Source organism: Pinus tabuliformis, chromosome 7, assembly GCF_031772625.1.
Source record: "Pinus tabuliformis cultivar Carrire ecotype Pingquan chromosome 7, CPIR1, whole genome shotgun sequence".
Lineage (NCBI taxonomy): Eukaryota > Viridiplantae > Streptophyta > Pinopsida > Pinales > Pinaceae > Pinus > Pinus tabuliformis.
The window spans coordinates 225,899,301-225,920,557 of record NC_142293.1 but is presented as its reverse complement, the minus strand read 5'-3'; the positions used below and the strand labels follow the sequence as shown (position 1 = coordinate 225,920,557).

At 36.4% G+C, this 21,257-nt stretch overlaps 1 protein-coding gene across 1 annotated transcript in view; it reads right to left on the bottom strand.

The window, feature by feature from the left end:
* The window catches only part of LOC149246672 (anthranilate synthase beta subunit 2, chloroplastic-like), a 165,277-nt gene that overhangs the window by 90,941 nt on the left and 53,079 nt on the right, over positions 1-21,257 (bottom strand). Inside the window, exons 3-6 of the mRNA XM_089457994.1 lie at positions 12,269-12,339; positions 11,853-11,890; positions 11,598-11,708; positions 11,086-11,185 (exon numbers count right to left, since the gene is read on the bottom strand). Of these exons, the coding sequence (XP_089314120.1) occupies positions 11,086-11,185; positions 11,598-11,708; positions 11,853-11,890; positions 12,269-12,339 (320 nt within the window). The remainder of the gene's footprint in view (positions 1-11,085; positions 11,186-11,597; positions 11,709-11,852; positions 11,891-12,268; positions 12,340-21,257) is intronic.

Here is a 21,257-nt window from a genome sequence, read left to right as displayed (position 1 = left end):
GGAGAATCACTATCAGAAGAATTGTTTTTGCTTGGAGAGGCAGATGAACTGCTAGAAGATCCAGATGGTGTTGTTGAAGTAGATGGACTGGATGAATCATCTTCAGATGAGGGAAAATCAAGTTCATACCAATTTGGTGAATTTGGTTGACTTTGCATATTTCCTTTTCTTTGACTGCCTTTAGTTTCTAACTTATGAAGAAGACTTTTGATTTCTTCAGCACTCTTACTCTCTGTTTCATCAAAAATGACATCCCTGCTGACAATAAATTTTCCATTGGTCAAAAGACGGTACCCTTTCTTCTCATCAGAATATCCAATCATTGTGCATTTCAAACTTCTTGAGTCAAGCTTAGTTCTTTTTTCTTTCGGAACTAAGGCATAACATATTGATCCAAAAACTCTAAGATGTTTAACTCGAGGTTTGAAACAAAACCAAGCTTCATAAGGTGTGATTCTGTCTAAAGAAGCAATTGGAGATCTGTTTCTTAATTAGACAGTTGTATGAATTGTTTCTGCCCAATATGTTGGACTTAACCTTTTGAAAGTTAACATAGATCTCGCCATTCCTAACAAGGTGCGATTCATTCTTTCTACTACTCCATTTTGCTGTGGAGTGTAAACATTTGTAAGATGTCTTCTTATGCCATGATCACTGCAATAAGTTTTGAATTCATTTGAAGTGAATTCTCCCCCATTATCTGTCCTGAGAGTACCTATCTTTTCTTTGACTTCATTTTCAACAAGTTGGCGAAAAATTTTAAACTTTTCAAATGCTTTTGACTTTTGCTTTAAGAAATAAACCCAAGTCATTCTACTGAAATCATCAATGAATAGTAAGAAATATTTGCAACCACCAAATGAAGTTTGTAGTGGTCCACAAACATCACTGTGAACTAGTTGTAGCAACCTGTTTGCACACCATGAACTTGTTGGAAAACTTTCTCGACTTTGTTTTCCATAAATGCAAGCTTCACATTTTGCATTTTCTTTTTTGAAAGTTGGAAATCCCTTAACCATCCCTTGTTTTTGCAATTGAGAAAGACTATCAAAATTTAAATGTCCATATCTTACATGCCACAATCTGATAGGTGAAATTCTTGTAGTCACTGCCCCTGCAAAGTCATAATGCCTTGGAATAACTATCCCTTTCATCCTTAACAATTTTCCATCTTCATAACCTGTCATCACTGTTTGCAAGCTCTGTTTGACTGAATTAATCTTAACTAAGCCATCTTCCATAATTATCTGAAGTACTGCTTGTCGAATCGTGACTAAAGATAACAAATTTTTCTTAAAGGTTGGTACATACCATACACTTGAAATCATTTTTTCTCCAATGCCAGGGAGAAAAACTTTAACTACACCTTCTCCATAAGGAGTATGTTTTGTATCATCTGCAAGAAAGAGGGAATTAAGATGGCAATCTTGAAAATTCCAAAAGTAGTCTCGTCAACAAGTCATGTGCTGAGTTGCTCCTGAATCCAAGATCCAAGCATCTTCATAATCACTTTTAAGATAGGAGGAAAGTTGTAATGTCGGCGAAGAAGTAAAAACATATTCTGAGTTATCATCATCTTGATCATTTGCAAATTATGTTGAGTGCTGATGAAACTTGAGAATTTTATTGAGAGAAGTTCTACAATCTTCAGCATAATGTCCAACTTTGTTACATCTTCGACACACAATTTGACTTAAGTCTCTTCCTCTTCCTAGAAACTATCCTCTGCCTCTGCTTTGACTTCTGTTTTGAGGTTGTCCTCTACCTTGATTATTATTTCCTCTTCCTTGAAAATAGCCTCTTCCTTGATTGTTTCCTCTGCCTTGAAAATTACTCCTGCTTGAATTGTTTCCACTATTAAAGTTGTTTGCTCTGCTTTGGCTTCAACCTTGACTTTGTACACTATGTACTGCTTGATTTTGATTGAAATTCCCTCTACCTCTGCTTCTAGAACTGTCAGTTGATGATTTACTAGTGCTGGCCTCTGTGAAAAAACATCTTCACCAACTTTCTTTTTCTTCCCAAAGGTTTTATCATGTTGGGTCAACATTTCGCAGAGCTCATCAAACTTTAGCTTCTCTAACTTTCCAGTTAATTGTAGAGTTTCCAAAAAATGTGTGTAGGAAGAAGGAAGTCCAAAAATTAAAATTGTGACCATAAAACTATCATCTACTGCTTGAAAACCAGCATTAACAATTTCCTGCTTAATATTCTTAAGTCTGGAGATGTATTCAAGAACATCACCTCCTTCAGTCAATTTTTGTTGCAACAATTTTAATTATAGATCAAATTTCTTTGATTCAAGTTGAGTATCAAAGAAGTCTTTAAAAATTCGCAAAGTCGACCATGCATTTGTAGCATTTGCTATATGGGCATACATTTTATCATTAATAGAAGCTTTAATGAGAGCTAATGCTTTGGCATTCTTAACTTCCCATTTGGCTAGTGCAGCTGCATCTGTGGGTTTATTTGGCTTAATATCACCATCACATATATCATGCTACAATTCATTATAAATGAGAGTGCTTTCGATGAAGCGTTGCCATGTTTTGTAAGATTTTGTGCCTTCAAGTTTGTCGGAATCAGAAAACAAATTTATCAACTTTCACATTGTAGTGTTGAAACTTCACGCCAAGAATCAAAAACAAATATCAAGATATGCAACACACTATGCAAAAATGATCTATCGGGGCTTGGCCTTGACCCTCGTATAGTCGTTGAAACAGGAGAAAAATGATTGAGCTTTGCACTTGGCTCTAGTCAATTTCTCACAAATGTACAAGGTAACTTTCGAAATTTGACTTTTACAATGCTATTGCAAATCCGGGTAAAAAAACAAAAAAAAAAATTACCCCCCCCCTCAAAGTAAAATTGCTTTCAGTTACAATGCCACACTTCTCTCTCCCAAAACAAATTACAAATAAAATCTCCTTATTACTCCAAAATTTATTGTCCCTAACATTTATAAATAACCCTTACACCTTCTCACCCCTGTTTCTCCAAAAATATTAAAAGATAATAAATTCCTTATATCTCCATATTACAAATAATATAAATTCCTTATTTCTCCATATTACAAATAATAGAAAGCCTCAAAGTTTCGCAGCGTGCATACAAGCTCATGTTGGGTTTCTCTCGTCCTCGATGTTTGCGGTAGAAGATCTCAGACCCTGAGTGTTAATGCATGAGAATCCACAAGCCTCGACGTGCCCTTCAGTGGTTTCTGAGAGAAAATCATCATCCCCGTGCTCATGGCCATGAAGAAACACGCAGAGCCAAAAAAAACAAAAGTATGTGGGCAGGTTGTTTTAGCAGGGTTCCCTGAAAACCTTCCTCAAAATGATCCAGACGTCCAACCCTGAAGATCTCGAGTTTCTCCTTGCAGTTACTCTCGCAGTGCTCGCTTCAGTTCCACAGTGCATGTATGTTGTGAAGAAATGTTTGGATTGTTGTGATCCGATAGCTTTACAAAGAAAGAACCCATAACCTCTATGAGCAACACTGCTGCAATTTCTAAGTGCCAATATCCATTTTGTACTTGGGTCATATGAATCAGCTCAAGTCTTCAAGTGGTAGACCAAAGTGAGAACTGTACCAATTTTAATATTTATGCCCAAGCATGCCATTGTAGATGTGTTGTTGGCTTGGAGAAATTGAATCGAGATAAATATAAACATGAAGCGAGAAGGGGAATCGCGTTGTGGCTGCAGGTCACATAAAATCTGACGACATGACCGAGGGGATGTTGTGCATAAGCCCTATAACTATGTTGAGATCACCGGATGCCTTTGGAAAGGGCGAGTCTGAGGAGAAATATTCCGATGCAGAGGATGAGGAAAACGAGGAATATTCCAGACAGAGTGATCAATTGGAGGTTAGAGAGGAACATGGTTCAGTCAAACAGAGATTGGAAAATTCTCAACCCAAGACGCGCCGCATAACTGTGGGGAATAAGACCAAGGCGGCCGGGTGGAAACATCCGCTGGGTGTCTGGAAAAGGCAGGTGAGCACGCTTTGCTCGCTTGGGATGGCTGCTGCGCTCATGGGTATCCTCATTCGGGGCCGGAGATGGTGCAACAGGGAGAATTTAGGGAGAAAATGTTGAAGCCAAGCAAATAATAGAAAATCAAGACACGGCAATTTTTGATAATAATACAACAATTGATTTTCAGATTTAAAAATCTAAAATCAATTAAAAAAAAAAAACTTTTCTTTTGAACAAAAAATGGACAATTTGCATACCAATCATTTGCTTATCAATTTAATGGAGTTTTCCAAAAACTTGTAGAGCTGGAATCTCCTCCTCATATCAACTGCATTACTGGAACTCTGATACCACAATAATGGTAGACGTGTCCTCAGACACATAATTTTATTAATAAAAAAAACAAATACATCTGGAATTTTGCAAGAGTTTACACCCGAACAACAAAACACTCTTGCAATGAGCTATTTATAAGCTCAATGTCCTAACTACCTCTAATTATGGATCACTTATTAAATAACAAGTGTCCACTTACAATAAAAGCTATTAAAACAACTTACTAACAATTCTCCTAAATTAGAGCCTAAGATACTACGTTAGCGGATCCGGTAGCAGAGGGTCAAAGATCTCTGTATTCTCGGATCCGATTTCGGATATGGAGAAATACGTGTCAAATACGACAGGTGGCGGATGGAACTTTTTGGAAACGGTTCCTCCTCGCCAGAAACATATGCCTAGTATAATGCCGGAATCCGCATAACTTTTGCCTAAATTCTAAAACCCGAAAAATTTAAAAATTAAAATTGTTGTATGCGTTGGAGTTTAGGGTTTTTGCTTTGTACACTAGTTAAAGTTAGGTGGTCCCCCTTTGGTCGGCAGTGCACCCAACAGGCGGAACAGAAGCATTTGGCGTTTAGCTTTCAGCGTTTCTTTAGGGGGCCCAGCGTTCAGGTTCAAGTTTCAACGTGTGTCGGCTGGACCAAGAAACCGCGCAAGGTATTTTAAGTTTTTTATATTATCGCCATTGGAATGTGGTGAAGCCTGAAATCTTTCCCACGGCCGCATTGTTTTTATATAACCACAACCGCATTGTTATTACCACAGCCGCATTATTTAAAATAACCATAGTTATAACTTATCAACGTTATTACCATAGCCGCGTTATTTTTTTTAGTTATCAGCGTTTACCCATGGGCCATAGCGTTTATATATTATCAGCGTTTGTGTTTATAATATATATATATATATATATATATATATATTATCAGCGTTTATAAATTATTATTATCAGTTTGATAAATTATCAGCGTTTAGTTTATTATCAGCGTTTATATAATTTGAAATATATATATAAATACCAGCCATTAACTTTGGCTTTGTAGGTTATTGTTTCTCAAATGAGATTTATTTCTTCACAAACAGCACACCCGTCTACTTTGTTGGTTTGTCAACTGCTTTAGCCAATGATCAGTAAGGGTTACTTATAAAAAAATAATATCTGTTTGACTTTTCAATAATTTGAGTCTTTGTCATATGATTGTTTATGTAATATTGGATAGCAAATCCTGCTTTGAGGTTTTACCAGCCATATTGGATATGCTTCAGTTTCATTAACTTTCAAATGAGCTTTCAAATGAACATTTAAAAGAAATCATATATATTTTAATTTTTGGTATTGATATTTTGATATATACATAATATTATAATAATAATATATATATGTAGCTTTCAAATGAATATTTAATTTTTTAAAATCTCATATATATTTTAGTTTTTGTCTATATATATATATATATATATATATATATATATATATTAGTTATTTAATTCAAATTGTGTATTGATAATTATTAAATTTTAATACATTATATTTTGAATTTTATATTCATTTGTGAGTAACGTAATCTATATATCGTTATGGAGCCATCACAGCACGAGCAGAGTGAAGGGGAAATCATCAAGACAGACCCAAAATCTCCTCTTATGGTAGTATGTGGAGATTATTGGAAAAAATCCCGGAGGTGGTTCATTTAAATGGAAGTGCAATAAACGCCAAGATATAAAAAATGCTTCATATACTAGAGTGAAGGCCCATCTCACTGGTCAAACTAATACAACAGTGCAAGTATGCACCGGGCCAAAAGATGCAAATGGCAAACTTGGCAAAGGTTTGAGTCCTGGAGAAATGAAATTCTATGCATCTTTGCAAGACGTTGCTGATAGGAAGCATGCTAAGGAAAAATACCCTGTGCAAAGCTCTACAACTCCCTCCATTGCCATCTAGGCCTACTGCCACAACTAATAAAAGGCCCACTCTAGGCCCTCTTGAAGTAGCATTCAATAATCAAGTAGAGAGATAGTTGATGAACATGTAGCTTGTTGCATCTATGCAAATGGGCTAGCATTCAATTTGGTGCATTCCCCTTATTGGCAACAAATTATTAAAGCAGTGAATGAAGCGCCGAAAGGGTACACAAAAGCCCTGGATATGAAAAGGTCTGCACTACTTTGTTGGCATCAGAAAGACAATCTGTGGATAGACAGCTACAGGCAATCTGGGATACATGGGCAGAAACAGGGGTGTCCATCATTTCTGATGGATGGAGAGATCAAAGAAACCGTCCATTAATTAACGTTGTTGCAGTATGCCCCCAAGGGGCAATGTTTTTGAACGTTGTTAATTGCAGTGGAATAGAGAAAGATGCATCTTTCATATCCACAATTCTTATTGAGGCAATAGAAAGTGTGGGGTCACATAATGTTGTCCAAGTCATTACGGACAATGCACAAGTTTGTAAAGCTGCAGGTTTAATTGTGGAGGGTCAATATGATCACGTCTTTTGGACTCCATATGCAGTACATTCACTGAACCTTATGCTTGCCAAGATTGGTGAGATTGAATGGATTAATGAAATATATGTAGCAGCAAAGGAAACCCAAATGTTCATAACCAATCATTTAATGTCCAGGCCATTTATAGAGGTTTTGCAAAGTTGGAGCTACTAAAGGTATTTTCTTTTAATCAATATTATTTGTATTGGAAATTCTTTTAATTGCAAATTTATATATGATTTCTCATTTCAACTTGAGATTTGACTTTTGTACTTTTTGAAACTTGTAGGTTGCTAAAACTCGTTTTGCCTCCCACACTCTTGTCATAAAGAGGCTTGTGGAGGTGAGACAAGCATTACAAGCAATGGTCATTAACCCTCTTTGGGAATCATGGAGTACTTCCACTTTTGATAGAGGGCAAAAAATCAAGTCCATCATTCTTGATGATGCATGGTGGGGCAAGGTCCAATGCCTTCTATGGTTCACTGAACCAATCTTGACGTTGATCAGGGCATTTGATACAGATACACCTTACTTGAGGGAAGTTTATGAAAACATTGATAGTATGTTAGAGAGGATAAGGGAAATTATCAGGGCAAGTGAAAATGACCCTGATGAAACATTCTATTATTTAGTGAAGGACATAGTTACAGAAAGGTGGAACAAAATGACCACACCATTACACCTTCTGGCATATGCATTGCACCCTAAATACTATCATTCCAAAGTTTTGTCTTTACCAGGTAGAACAGTGCCAAACAAGGATTCTGAAGTGGTACAAGGATACAAAACAGCTTTGAGGAAAATTTATAGAGATATGGGAGTTGCAATGGAAGTCCACCAAGAATTTGGAGGGTTTGTACAGTTTACAGGTAGCTTTTCAGATCCAGTAGCCATGGACGATCGAGGACATCTTGATCCTATTACTTGGTGGGGCTTCCATGGTGGAGATAGCATTCATCTCTCTACTTTAGCCACCAAGTTATTATCACAGGTTTCTAGTTCCTCATCAGCTGAGAGGAATTGGAGTACATATAGCTTCATCCATTCAGTGAAGCGAAACAGGCTGGGAGCGACAAAGGCTGAGGATCTTGTTTATGTTCATTCCAACCTCCGTCTTCTATCACATGTTGAACCAGAGTATAAAAAAGGTCCGAGCAGGATGTGGGATGTGGAGCCCGAGATCTCTAACTTGAACCTGACACTAAATGCCATGACTCACCTCAACCTACTTGAGGATATTGTTCCACCACAAGTCCAGCCTACTGATGCAACTTCCTACATTCCAGGACCCCCATCATCTATTCATGATGAAGAGTTGCAATATGCAGAAGATAGAGATCCATTTGAAGATATGTAAATGTATTTACTATTATCATTTATGATATCATGATCCTTTTTGTTACTTTGTATGACAGATGATGCATCATTTCAGTGTTTCAGTCTTCATATTGATAATATATCTAATGGTTTCGGTTCTAAAAGTGTTTGATGGTTCAATGGAGTATTTGATTTTTGAACTCTAAAGTGTTTTTTAAAATTTTAAAAATATTATTATATTTTATTTTCTTGTACGTGACATATCCTTGCCGTATACGGATCTTGGATTTTCAAAAAACTAGCGGATCCGGATCCGGATCCGTATCCGTATCCAAATCCTGGTAACATAGCTAAGATACGACACATTTGTAGAGTCATATCTTGTTACAACAATATACTAATTCTAAATGTCTCCATTAAATAATTAAATATTCTAGATTAATAATTATTAATTTAATATCTTAAATTAATAATTATTTTATTCGAACTTTATAACCTATGATAATATTTTATTTTGGATCATCTAACAGCACTTTGGATTACAAACTGTCAAAAGTAGAACACGTCTTTTTGTGTGCTAGAGAAATGAACAAACTGCAGATTTATTGCAAAGGTATATTATAAAATCCTTCATTTTGACATATTTTTTTTCTGACAACAAAGCAACAGATAAAGGCAGGTAACTCTTTAAATCAAAGTCTGTATCATAAAGTAAATCTGCCATTCATATGTTCCAATTTATCATATATTATAGTCAGATTATAATCATCGGCCTCTTTTCCCTGGTATGGAGAAAGGATAAGGGCACATAGCTCAAATAGTTATAGTTACGTGGAATGTGCCAGGGATCCTGCCCATAAGCCACTTTTGCACATTCCTAGGTACCTCCTAAGGCCGAAAAGTATTACTAGTGACATTTTGCTTCTTTTCAAGTAGCAGAGATGCATTATCCATATGCTTGTAGAGAAGCATACTTACAGTATAATCACAAGTAATATTGTAATTAAGAAACAAATGTTTCTCCTTTGAGCAAATTGTATGATTAGCTGCGATATAATACCTCAGATTACACACTCAATACATTTGCAGACAACTCCTGGCTACCTATACAATAAAGGCTGAAGATTTGAACATAGAGAAAGCTCTATCTTCGAGTGTCCAAAATGTAATCTCACTCAATATCACTTTGAAATCTTTGGTAATTCAAGGATGTTCCACCTGATATAATTGCAATTTTTGGATTGTTGTGCAAGGAGCTAAAGAGGTAAACCGTAAAATCCATGCATCCTATCCAAAGTTATGTTTACAGAATTTTAAATTTTTCACATTAAAAATTATTTTTGCTAGCATTTTGTGTCTCTGTTTTTCTCAAGTTGGCAAAAGATGCACAAGATGTATTTCAAATATGGAGAAGAGGGCAACTTGGAACCAGAAAGTAGATTGGAGTAGATAGAATTGCAAGGGATTAGACATAGTAGCAGGAACCAAAAAATGCTGAAACAAGCAGTGTTACAAATGAGTTTCATATAAGCTTCTACAAGATTGGGTATTAGAGAAAGCAATGTTCAAGGTCTCCCTTTGACATATACATGAAACAAGCAAGCTTCAGAAACCCAAATGCTCAAATTCAGCAACAAAAACCAAAAACAATATTCTTCCTGTCAGGCTTCAGCTGACTCCACAGGCACATGTTCAGGATTTGATACCATTAAAAGCTCAAATTTCATTTTTACAAGAAAACAGGAACCTTGATTACAAAAATTGTCTGAATGCTAAATGCCAATCCAAGTCAGAAATTGTTCCATGTACAAATTCTGATTTCAGGTCTACATTAACATACATATCAAGGGAAACTGAGCATATCATCATTAGATATCTCTTCCCATTAACATTGACATTTTACCACAACGGAAAATAGGAAGATTTGTGCAATTTTCACAGGTGATCAATGCAATGAAGAGTCTCGTTTTCCAGGAAATTTAAACAAAATTAACATTTTATTCAAGGAAATGAAAGTTGAAATTTGGGTGTTGAAGTTCTTGAATTTTCAGAGAGCTTTAGAAATTGAAATTTGAAATCACAAAATAGGATGCTTTGGAGTTGAAAACCATTTCACACATGATCAGTTTCAAAACAAAAAAAATTATGTTTTCAGAGGAACAAAATGTCTATGTACATTCCACATTTCGTTGTCTTCATCCTGCTAGGGTTACAGTTTAAGAAATTGGCAGCCAACTATAAAGGCTTGATTTTTATTATTTTCAGTTTTGCCTCTCTCTTGTTCATCATTAAACTGCTATAGCCTAAAGAAAAAAACATTATTCGCATTTCAGCCATACAAAGACAAGTTTTGCTCTATCTTTTGTTCAACAATTGATACACAAGAAAGAATAATTTTGAGCTACAGCAATAATAAAAGCATCAAAAATGCAAGAACTCAAAATGCCCTTGACAAGTAACTTTCGAGCAGTGTTGCAAACATCTGGATTTTATCGTGATTTTTTGGCCTAGCCGATGTTTGCCGATTTTTACCAATATTTTGGTGGTAGCTTAATTTTGCCAATGTTTGCTGATTTTTACCAATATTTTCTCGATTTTTTGGTTTTCAAGACCCTTGCGATTTTATCCCGATGCCGATGTTTGCAACATTGTTTTCGAGGACTGCACAGATTGCTATATTTTAAGTGATCTTGGTTTTCTATGGTTGTTTAAAAATTGAACTTGGGAATTGTAACTCGTCCATTGTGGGGAGAAGCATAATTTTAATTTGTTCTTGATAGATAGCAAAGAAAACAGGAATCTAGAACCTTACTTGGGAAATGCTATCTCGGTTTCTATGGTTGTTTAAATATTGAACTTGGGAATTGTATCTCGTCCATTCTGGGGAGAAGCATAATCTTAATTTGTTCTTGACAGATAACAAACAAAACAGAAATATAGATCCTTACCTGGGAAGTCCTACAAATATGCCCCCTTCTCCTTTCTCATCATAATGTATCAATGAACTTTTTCCATGCATGACTCCAAAAGGAGAACGAACAATTTTTCCTGCAAAATAAACTCGAAGTGAAGTAGCCTTCACATATTAGCGACAGATACAGTGCAACAAAACTCTATTTTGACTCTCTTAGTGCTATGATCTCAAAAGCAATGATTCTGTGTTTGGTAATCTGACTACTTTTGACAACTAACAAACGAAATCCACAAACAAGGACACAGAATTGGGTGTAGCTTAAGCATAAATCTGTGATGAAAAAACTGTGTAATTTTCATTCTTCAATTATAATTCACACAAAAGCAAACATATGTTGATTGTAACACTCTAGTTATCTATCCATTCTAAAATGGAAATGACAGATTTTACCCTTCCATAAGACACAAAACAGGAAACTGCACACCAATTCTTTCTATATTACTAAAATGAACAAGGCACCTCCGTACATGAGTGCTTAATACTTGCCTCCAAATGCTTCGCCAATGCACTGTAGGCCCATGCAAACTCCAAATAAAGGGATTGTAGGTCCAAGTTCATAAACAGTTTGTAATGAAATTCCCGAATCATGCGGTGTGCCTGCAGCAACAAGCTTTCAGAAAATACTGAATGTCATATAATTTGAAGGATGTAACTTACGCATAGCATTAAACAGTAAATATACTTCCATTTCAGTGTAAAATCTTTCTTTATTCCTCACAATCAAGTTTATATGATACTAACCAGGTCCAGGTGAAATAAGAATTCCTCTTGGATTTTTCCTGTTATCATGGTAAAGAATTTCAATCAGTCATCATTTTGACCTCCTGAGATCAGTTAATGGATCATCAAATGATCTTTGGCATTGAATAGATAGCTCAAGATTCAACAATTTTATTTGCATAATTATCTAGTTTTCACCATGTTTAAATGGTAATGGTCCATTTTACTTCCTAGCTTGTTTTCCTTCTTATTTACATACAAGAATTTCCAGCTGCTTTCCCCTCCTAACTATATTTTCTTGTTTCTTAGTAACTATCTTATATTTTCTTGTTTGTTTGTCATTCACATGTTCTCTAATCTTCAGGATAGAATTAGAAAGAAGCACATAAACATCCCATACAGCATTTAACAGAATCCAAGTTTTGAAGAGCTCATACTTTCTTACTTCTTCCACTGTCAACTCATCATTTCGACAGACTTCAAAACCAGCGCCAAGGTCTCCAAGGTACTGAAATGTCCCAAAGTATGAGCAGTCAAAACAATTTCCATTATATAAAATCTGATATGCTCTACTCTATGTATCAGCCAAAAGGCCTACAAAATGCAGAATTGAATCAAATAGATATAGGCATTATGGATCAAACACAGAAAACAGTCTAACTTGTCGCATTGATACAGTTTCCTGCTGCAGTTTAGCTCCATCGTATGGGCCAAATCCCATTCCTGATAAACTCAGCACGACATATATATGGTGTGTAAATGATACAACTCCAGCTCATACATGTGCTATAAAAATAACCAATGCACTGGCAATTGAAGGCACCAGACCTTGGAGATTCACACATGTTCAATACCAAATAAATAGGTTGCAGTACCTAAGAGAAGGCAATTATGTTTCATTCTTCTCAGCCATCTGAAACTCTAATAATTATTTGATGAGATTGGGGCAATAAATGAGCTAAACATTGGTTAAAGAACAAACAGAAAAGAAACACTCTGTTTAAACTTTATAATATAACACTCATGTTTGGGAGACTTTGCTCTCAAATTTTAAAAGGAAAACAAGTAACAACTTTGGAAAAAATTATGCTTTTCCTATTGCTGTGTTTCTCTCTGAAGAAAGAAATTCTAGCCACACGATCTATGGCCCAATTCAAAGCGTCCTGGAATTCAATTAATAATAAGGATGTTAATCCCTAGAACATAAGACAAGTACCTCCCTAATGACTTTCAATATAATCATATGCAATGCATCATCTACATTAACAATTTACAATGCTTTAAAATCTATGATATTCTGAGAATGGCTATGTAATCAGAGATAGATTTCAGGTGCCTCTATATATACTTGTACTTTCAGACTTTGAAAAGCAAGACTTTACAAAGATTACAAGGACTGAAGATGCCAATCTAGTTTATTGTAAAATCTATTTCCAATATATTGAACAATGTTTAAAAATTAGACTGGGGAATAAAATAGAAGGGGTCAAAAACTTGAACTTGATAAAAAGTTGGAATGACTTGGCAAAAAGAAAGCAAGAAAAAATGCAAAATATTTAATTTTTTCAATTAAACTTGAGATTTATTGCAACAAATCAAGGACACCAAGTTTTAAGCCCAAAGGGTTAGCTCAACTGGTTATTGCCAATGTTTCTGAACAACTGGCTAGTTCCATGCCAACAGGTGCCCAGATCAACTACCCCTAGGTTAGGCACACTAATCTACACAAACAGGTTTAATAGAGATGCATATTGGAATTTGATAGCATCAGGAGGTACTTTTCACATGGCTTTTGTGTTGGGCATGTGAGAATGATTAAAAGGCACAAGAAATATTTTAATTTAATTAGAAGTCAGTTCAAGTCGGCCAGCAAAGCCAAGAGACACAACCCTTCGGGTTTCACACCCCTTGGATAAGTATAAATACAAGAAGATCAAGGACTATTCCTCTTGTGTGGAAGAGGCTAGATGTGACATAACCGCAAGCAGCAAAAGGAGCTGCAGGAGAAGAAAGAAGAGCTAGCTGTGGAGAATCTGAAGGATGTGAGGCTAAACATGATAGACCACACCCTCAATGAGGCCTGGTAAGGCCAGCCGCAGCCAGAACAAGAAGGACCGAGGTCTGAGCAAGGGGGGCAAGGCCTAGAAAAGGGAGGCTGAGGTCAAGCCATGGGTACTACAAGAAGGCCGCAAGGGCTAGGAAAGGGAGCCGCAGGCTGAAATAAGGAGGCCGAGGGGCTGAAGCAATGTTATCAGAACTGAATCAGTGATCAAACTGAAAAACCTTGTGGACAAGGAACCAGATTGGAACCGGCAAAAAACCAGAGAGAAGAAAAAAAATTACCAAGAACACATAAAATATTCATATTTTAAATAAAAACATATATATTCATGTGCATCCATAAGAATCCAAACCATTTATACACAAATATGCAAAATTTCTCATTTATATAGCAATAGTGCATATAACCAATATAAAAAATAGAGCAAAACATCGTTGAACCAAAAAAATCAAGAAGCAGGCTCTAAAAGGCCTTTATAGTCCAAAATAACATGATAGTATGATACTACAGTCTACAATACTACAGCTACAGCCTACAAGTGTTAATTGTCAATGTCATCACAAAATCATCATCCTGATTATCCTCCTCATCCTCTTTTGAAGAATGACTAGAATCCAAGTTTGCAATCATTGCCTATATTGGGATCTTTGCCATCAATATAACCCTTTGAGCATTAAAATAAAATTGATAAAGCATAGCATGTCAAGTCATGATTTTGTTTGAGTGATGGGTACATTTTTAGTAGAGTCATGATAGAGGAGTTCGACAACCAATGCCACTAACATCAAAGTACATAGAGGGATTGGTGCTCTTTATTAAATACTAGTTCCTTAACCTCGTACATGACAAAATCCAATGGAAACATTGCAATCCCCGCAATCCTGATATCCTGAAAAATTGTTAAGTCTGTTGGATTTTGAGTGAAATCTAAAATTCTACTTTCTCCATATGAAATCCAATGAGGTTGGAACCACTCTCAAACATCTTGAGTCATTTCATGGTAATGTTGAAAATTTAAGTAAAAGGATGGAAATGAAAGATTAAGGCTTGAATATTAGGTTGGCCTAGGGAGAATTAGAAGTGGGCAAACCAAATCAAAAAATCAAAAAATAAATAAAAAAGGCAATTTTTTTACGTTGACCTGGGAAGGTACAAACTACAAACTACACAAAACTAGTCTTAAACTGGCCAATTCGATGGAATAGGCCAATTTGGTACCGAACCGGCCTATTCTGGTTCTAATGCCCGGTTCGGACGGTTTTGGGCCAAAAACGGCCAATCCGGTTAGTTCCACCGGTTCCGGTCCGGTTCTAATAACATTGGGCTGAAGAGACAGGCCACAGGCCTGTAGGTGCATCTGAGGGTTTAAGGACCTGACAACAAGCATTAAGGGTTGATAAAAGGGTGCAGCAAGATCTCGTATTTATTACAGCAAGGCTACCACGCGGGCAGAGAAATTGTTGAGCTCACTGTGAGTCTAAAGAGAGTTGGTTGAGCAGTAGAAGGTGGGCAAGGAGTGCCCAATGTGCTACAATAGATGGCTGTAGATTTTGATGGCAAAGGACATTCACTTGTCAAGGCAGATGAAAGCTAAATGGACTCGGCCTCGGCCTAGGTAACTTGTACAAGAGTGTTGTATTTTGGCATGGTACAGAGCTGTAAAGGGCCACTTTCCCTGGTACAGGGTTGTAAAGGGCCACTTTCCCTGACACAGGAGCCCTGATTTTGTTGTTAATGGACTAATAAGAAAACAACTTTGGGCATTAAATCTTGTGTACTATGCATTGAACTAATTGTTGGTATATCCTGCTATGCAAAAGTTTTTAAAGTTAGGCATTTTAGTGTGCTTATGTTTTCTGTTGTGTGAAACTGCCACACATAGACCAGACTGGGGGTGCATGGAATTCTGGCAATGCCATCCACTACTACGGGAAAACATCCCTTTAGTTTTTGCATAAGATTATCCTTGGGAAAAAAAAAACAAAGATCAACTTAGAACTTGAAGCACATTGGAACACTCTTCTCTCTCCTATACATTCAAATAGCAAGTGGAAATGAGCAAAAGGAGTGTCATTTTCAAGCTTTATTAACTCTTTACACACCTAGGGGGTTTATTTTTCTAAATCATATTTTTTCCAATGCAATTTTTCTTCTAGTCATTAACTGTGTTACAAATCATAGAAATATTTACAATGAAAACTTCAACAAACCCTAATCCATCCTGTTACCCACTAAAATAGGTAACCCATAGGAGAAAACTTTTCTCCTACATTGGTTAGCTAGCTAGCAGCCCCTGATAGCTACTTCTTGATGATGATATGCCATGTGCCTTCGCCATCTACAATAGCCACATACCTCTCGCCATTTGGTATTTCCTTTTAAATGAAGGTGGGAGCGATTAAAAAAGTACTTTGATCATTTTGCAATCGGGTGCTTACATTTGTTTGTTTTGGGCATTTAGTATGGATAAAGGGGTGATTTGGAAGATTGACCGATCTTGATTGTAAATTTGTTCTCTCACCTTACCAGGGGAGCTAATCTTTAGCCTTAGTCCACTAGGGCCTCTCTTAAGGCCTTAGGGTTATAGTAGGGCACTACTTGGAAAAACCTCAATTGTGGTAGTGTGCTCATTTTCCCCTAGACCATAATTGACACTTTCCATGCCACATTACAAGCCACTTATGTACCACCTCCATTATTCAAGTCTAAGTTGTCATTGGTTCATTGCGATTAGGAACACACTTATCCACATCCTTGAGAAGCGTTGGGAAACATAGCCCTAGAGGTTGATGTGGTTGAAAGAATGGAAAAGTATAATATGGCCACAATGAAAGAAAAAGAAGAAAATCAAAATGCAAAAGATGGTCAGGACATAAAATAGCGTGTGGGCAAAAGCCCAGCATGAGTTCTACCCTCCTCATTGGCCATCGGCTAGTTCCTAAGCACTTGATGCTCCATTATATAAAAAGGAACCCTCGCATGCCCAACTTGAATGAGTAATAAATCGCCTCATCTTAAGGGGTAAATTAAAAGCTACATCATAAAGAGCAAGCTCTAACCCTTGGGCTATGCACCCAAAATAAAAGGCATTATTATGAAAAAGTAAAAGGCGCACAAGAGGGGTGGAAAAAGCAATCTAATCACGGTAACTCATGCCTCCAAGATTGCTCCCTACATTACATCCATATACTCAAGATGCGAACTACCCATCAACTAGTCCCGATGACCATGGCACTAGGGATGAAGCCTTTTTCCCCTCCATTGCCATTGATTTACACCAACACCTATTGATTGAGGGGTTGACCTTGGAAATGCCACCTACCCTTAAGGGTTGCAAGCAACTAATAGGGTTGATCATTAACCACCTTTATCAAGGTAGGGAACACCTTTACAAGACCTCGTCTAGTTAGATATTTGAAGGTGATCCAAGTTTGAAGTATTAATAGGCCCTTAACATACAAGTTTGGTCCACTTAGATGCTTACATGATCTTAGTCTCTAATGAATGGTTGTTGTTGACACCTAATCATGGGGATTGGGTGAACAGTTGTAAATAATGTAAATAATAAATAATGGAAAAGGAAGAGTCGTCGGGAAATGAAACCCAAGAGTCACTCCCTCATGTATATAACTATGAGCAATCTAAATGAATAAACAGATTCCATTTGAGGAGTTACCTCCTAGTCTGACATGGTATTAGAGCCAGCGCCATTTTTGGCTTCCCTCTCTGCCTTGTAACTCCCTTCTGCCATTTTTTGCAGTCTGTCATATCTGCTCATCTCTTTGCCATCATCTTCTATGCATTTTATTCTACTCTTGAAGAGTCGATTCGCTACATTGAGGTAATTTTTTGTTGCGTCGAATGGTGTGCTATGGTTGGTGCATTGAAGCCGAAGGTGCTATGGTGTGGTTGTTTCCTGGTTGTGTTATCGCAACTGTGATAAGGTGTTGTATATTGTAATTGTGCTACGCAGTGGTTTATAAAACATTCGCACCCTTTGTTGTGAGTGTCATACTCGGCTTCACACGCTGCCCATACCAATCCGCTCCCGCTCCCACTCTCAATTTTTTTATATTTCATTTTACTATGATAACTCCGCCCCATATTACGTTGTCATATGCATTTTAAAAATATTCCAGACAGCGTTGAGCACCATACCGCCCGCTTACCACCGCCTCTGCACAAACACTACCGCTTCGTCAAGTGTTGCTGTCTGACGTGGGCCGATGCCTGAATTGCGGCTCACATGCTTCTCTAGTAAGCTACGATAATGTCTTGAAGCTCTTCTTCGTTCTTGTATGTGTTGGGCTAATTTATTGAATAAATTAACACAAGTATTTCATTATCAATCTAGATTTGTAGAACTTAGAAGCATGTCCAAAATGTATGGATATCAGATGTAGTCAAGGTTACAAGATTAAATATAAAGTATTGAGGAAATACAGATTATAAATATAAATCTAATTAAGTAATTTCTAATTCATTTAGGTAATATGTGTGAGATGAAGTGGCTGCTAACTTAGGAGAACCAGTTTTGTCCTTCTAAAATATTACTTCATGAATAGAAATCAAAAACCACTAATTGACAACAGCGTAAGATGCATAAATAAATAATGAAAAAGGCTCCTAACTAAAGAGGTCCTTGTTGTTCTTCATCACAAATTCATTCATCTTAATGTCATTGTTAGAAAATTAGAAATACAGAAAATCACTTGAAAGCAAGAAAGATGAATTTTAGTTTTTATTCATTAATCTAATAGAAGGAGGGTTCAACTTGAACACTAGGTTGTCCCTTCATATAAAGATGATAAATAAACCAAGATTCATCAACAAACATAAATCATCATACATCAAATCAAATAAACAAATCTGAAGAAAAACTAGTTTATGAAAATCAAGCTAGATTACCCATGAAGTGTACTTAGCTTGGAGTGGGATCCTTCCACCCTTGCCTTGCACACTTGAAGAGATTATCAGCTACTGCAAACTCAGTCAATCATCCACACCATTGAACAGCAAAATGAAGGTAGAACAGGTTCCTCAAATTAACTCAAAGTATTCAGAAGTCTCAATATAAAATTATACAAATTCTACATATCATAAGCCTTCAATGTTTTGGCTTAAATAGAAAATTATAAAACAAATTGATCTAAAATGTCTCTAACAACTATATCTATCCATATCCCATCTATCCAAGTCGAACTCATCCATCTTATCATTGAAAATATGGAAAATCTCATGAAACCATAAAACTGCCCTATTTCCTAGGGATTTCCTGAATGACTGGTCCTGTTTGACCAACGTTGATCGGGCCTGTTTAAGCTTGGTTTGACCGAACCAATAGGAGTTAGTTCAATCCTAGTTCCCAAGCTTTCTAGAAATATGTTCAACTCGTGCCCAAGTGTCCTACAAATATGACATCCATGAAGCCATTACGGGAATTTCTGATTCTGTCCAAAAATGCACTTAAAATTCAATTTTCATAAAAACATCTAAAAATTGCAAAACTAAATTTATATACCTGAATATGCATAAATACATCAAAATGGGGTGTATGTGATGGCAAATGGATGGAAAATATAGAAATTAAGTGTGTTTTCTTAAGCAAAATTGGACCAAAAACGAGGGCCAACATCTCCCCCTTGTTGATTCACAAGCATGTCCTCATGCTTGTTTCCTCCTCTTGGATCTTCTGACCTCTGCTGTAAACCCTATGCCTGATCTTGATGCTTCCTGTTGTGTTGCTTCTAGTAGACAATCTATCCCCTTGTACTGTTCTTCCTTGTAAATGGTAGCTTTGACCTTCTGTTTCTCATACTTGTTTTTCCACATGTTTTTATCTTTGAGCCACTTGAAAGCCTGTTTGCAAAGAAGATCATTCTTTCTTTTCAATTTTCCTACCTCCTCATTTAGTTTTTCATTCTCCCTAACCAACTTTGCATTATTTTTCTTATATGCTTTGTTCTCTTTCTTCAAGTGTTTCTCTAAGATCTTGTTTATCTCTAATTGATCTGTCAATTCTTTTATCTTGCTCAGTTGCAACTCTTTTTCTAATTCCTATGTATCCTTGGCAAATGATGTGGCCTCTACATTATCAAAGTATGAGTCTTTTTCCTATGCTTCTTTTTCCAATCTTTCAATTATGTCTTCTACTTGTTTCTCTGTAGAAAATGTCTCTACAATCTGTACTTCAGGGTCTTTGTTACTTGTCTTTGTTGGGCTCTTTCTCCTATGCCTCCTAGGAGTGGATATGAAGGATGCCTCCTTCTCAATCATGACAGTATTGTGTTGCTTCTTAGATCTAGTTCTTGGATAGAGTGGTGAATTCATTATGCCTTTGGTTTCCTGAACTATTTTGTACTGCTCTTCTATGGCCTGTTCTTCATGCTGATTTTGGACTAAAAATTCTTTCCAGACTATACCCTTAGCTCTCACTTGATATTCTACAAGAATTTTTATAAGTCCTTGATGATAAATTTGAGCTTCTTTTGGTTTAGTTTCATTTTTCACTGACTCTATCATCTTGATCAGATTCCTGGAGAAGAAATATGGCAAGTTAATTTTTACTTCTCCTTTGATGTGTTGGAGCAGTCTGACATGGTAAAGATGTGCCACACTATGGCCTCTATCACATGTGAAAAACTTTTGAATGATTAAAACTAATTCTCCCCAAGGCTCATTGAACCATTCCCTGAGTATGCCTTTGGTTCTATCAAAGGTTCCTTTCTTGTTCTTCTCTAAGAAGAAAGTCCATGCTTTCTCTTTGAAGTGTAGACCTTTATGATAGTGTTCTCCTATTAATGGTAGATCTAATGCCTGAGAGATGTATTCTGGAGTCAATGGAATGGCTAAGTTTCCTACCATAGTTTGGTCTTGGGCATAGTTGTTTATAAACTCCCTGGTTATACTTTCATTGTGCCCATTAAACTTCTAAAGAAAACCTATAAGTCTAGCCTGATAAAGTTTCTCTACTGTTTCTTTCTCCCACTGCTCAATCTGGAATTTTGGTTCTATTCTTGTAGCCATGTTTTCTGAAAACCAATTGATATATCCCACTATCGTCATCAATCTCATTTTCAAAATAAAAATAAAAATCATTCATGCATACAGATCTTCTTGATTCATTTATACATTGTAGTAATAGAGCTTACCTCCTCTCTGATACTCTTTAAAAACAATGAATTCAGGCTTGTTTAATCTCTGTTTTGCTACAAAAATGAGTCATTGTTCTTTCAGAACATTACTTTTTGTAGATGAAAATCATAAAAAAAAACATCCTGCTTATGTTTTTCTTGTTCTCTGATGCACAAACTGTTCTCTGTTCTATTCCGTTTCATCAAAATCCCTACTATGTACATGTAAAT